This window comes from Mustela putorius, unplaced genomic scaffold (assembly GCF_011764305.1).
Source record: "Mustela putorius furo isolate JIRA1106 unplaced genomic scaffold, ASM1176430v1.1 tig00000765_pilon_pilon_pilon, whole genome shotgun sequence".
NCBI lineage: Eukaryota > Metazoa > Chordata > Mammalia > Carnivora > Mustelidae > Mustela > Mustela putorius.
The window spans coordinates 1,616,093-1,617,735 of NW_025421470.1; the positions used below are offsets into that span (position 1 = coordinate 1,616,093).

General features: G+C 57.2%; 1 protein-coding gene across 1 annotated transcript; it reads right to left on the bottom strand.

Annotated features, from left to right (window-relative positions):
• Window positions 1–386: 386 nt before the first annotated feature.
• Window positions 387–990, bottom strand: LOC106006779 (keratin-associated protein 12-1-like). The gene has a single exon (XM_013061279.2). It carries the CDS (start codon window positions 903–905, stop codon window positions 621–623), a length of 285 nt encoding a protein of 94 aa, XP_012916733.2. The 5' UTR covers window positions 906–990; the 3' UTR covers window positions 387–620.
• Window positions 991–1,643: the final 653 nt, after the last annotated feature.

Here is a 1,643-nt window from a genome sequence, read left to right on the forward strand (position 1 = left end):
AGGTGAGGCTTTGTCCCTTCCTGCTGCTCTTCCCTGCAATGGCCAGACTTCACTCTGTAGTTGGGGTGGGTTTGTGTGAGCTTTCCCTGCCCTCCCTGTGGTCATGCTCTGATTCCCATCCCCTATTCCGTGGGGGTAGCTTTTCTGCTGCCCTCCCCCATCTACTAGGTGAGTCTCAGGTGCTGGACGTGGGAACGGCACCTCCCCCTGCACCCTCCACGGACCCCCTCCCCCCTCCAGCTGAGCTGTTGGAGGGAGGGCTCTTTGAGGAGGGGCTGCTCTGCTCATGGCTGTATAGGTCTTTGAGAAAAATACTTGGAAATACATGAAATAAACCAGGGACAAGCTGCATCAGGAAAGCATGATTTATTTGGATCACACAGAGCTGGTTCCCGCTGGAGGCAGAGGACCCCGGAAACTAGGCCTCCCAAGGGCCTTCGCTGGGTCACAGAGGGGTCCGGGTCATCCCGCCACATCCTCGCCATGGGCTTCTGAGGGTCTGCTGGGCACGTTCTTCATCTGCCTGTGCAGAACCCGGAGGGTGCTGAAGACTTGCCCCAGGAGGGTCGCAGATGTGGCCCCCTGTGCCCTGGGAGCAGCTGGGGGGGGGGCGATCCCGGTCAGAAGCAGGACGGGGTGCTACAGGAGACGGGTCTGTAGAGCAGGGTGGGGCGGGAGGGCTGGCAGCCCCCGGAGGACTGGCAGGAGGAGGCCATGAGCACGAGGGGCTTGCAGCTCACGGGCACACACACAGAGGACTGGCAGGAGGGGACCACGTACACGGCGGGCTTGCAGCTCACGGACAGGGCGGGCCTGCAGCTCACGGGCACGTAGCAGGACGTCTGGCAGGAGCTGGGGGAGCAGGAGGCCGGCTGGCAGCCCGTGGAGCAGCTGGTGTGGCACATGGTGGGGCTGGAGTGGAGTCAGGGAGGAGGGCGGTGAGTTCTGGAGGCTCCTGCCCGGGGCGGCCTTTATACCCGGGCAGTAGGCGTCCCGGCAACACAGAAGCACAGCTGTTGACTTCCTCATAGCTGTTCCCCAACATCTTGTCGTGGGATGCGTTCCCTGTGTTTTGCTCCACTATAATGAGTTTGGCTGAGAGGCTGATTCCTTCTTCTGTAAACAGGATGTTCTGGTTTGGCTTTACGTGGGGCTCGTGCCGTTTCTCCAGACCAGTACTGTGCACACAGCACCGCTGGCCCCACTGGGGATCGCATCCTTTATTCTTTTTGTCTCACAGCCGTCGGTGGTGGCTTTGAGGCGGTAATGCTTCTTGAGCCTTTATTTGGCACAGGAAAACATTAGACTGGGGATCTGCAAACTGGGAACCAGGGCAGTCTGTGGGACAAATCTGGCCGTCTCCTTGTTTTGTAAATAAAGCTTTATTGGAAACAGACACGCTCATTTGCTTACATGCTGTCTAGGGCTTGCACTATAATGTGGAGTGGTTATGAGCGAGACCATGCCCCTGCAAAGCCTGAAATACTTACTCTCTTTCCTGTATAGAAAGTTGACCAACTTCTGTCTTCTAGTAATCTATACAGTCATTGATCTGATCATCAACAAATGTATATTGTGTGCTGGCTATAGAGACGTCCTAGCCTCGTGAGCCTCGTGGGGCAATGAATAAGCGAGAACATGGA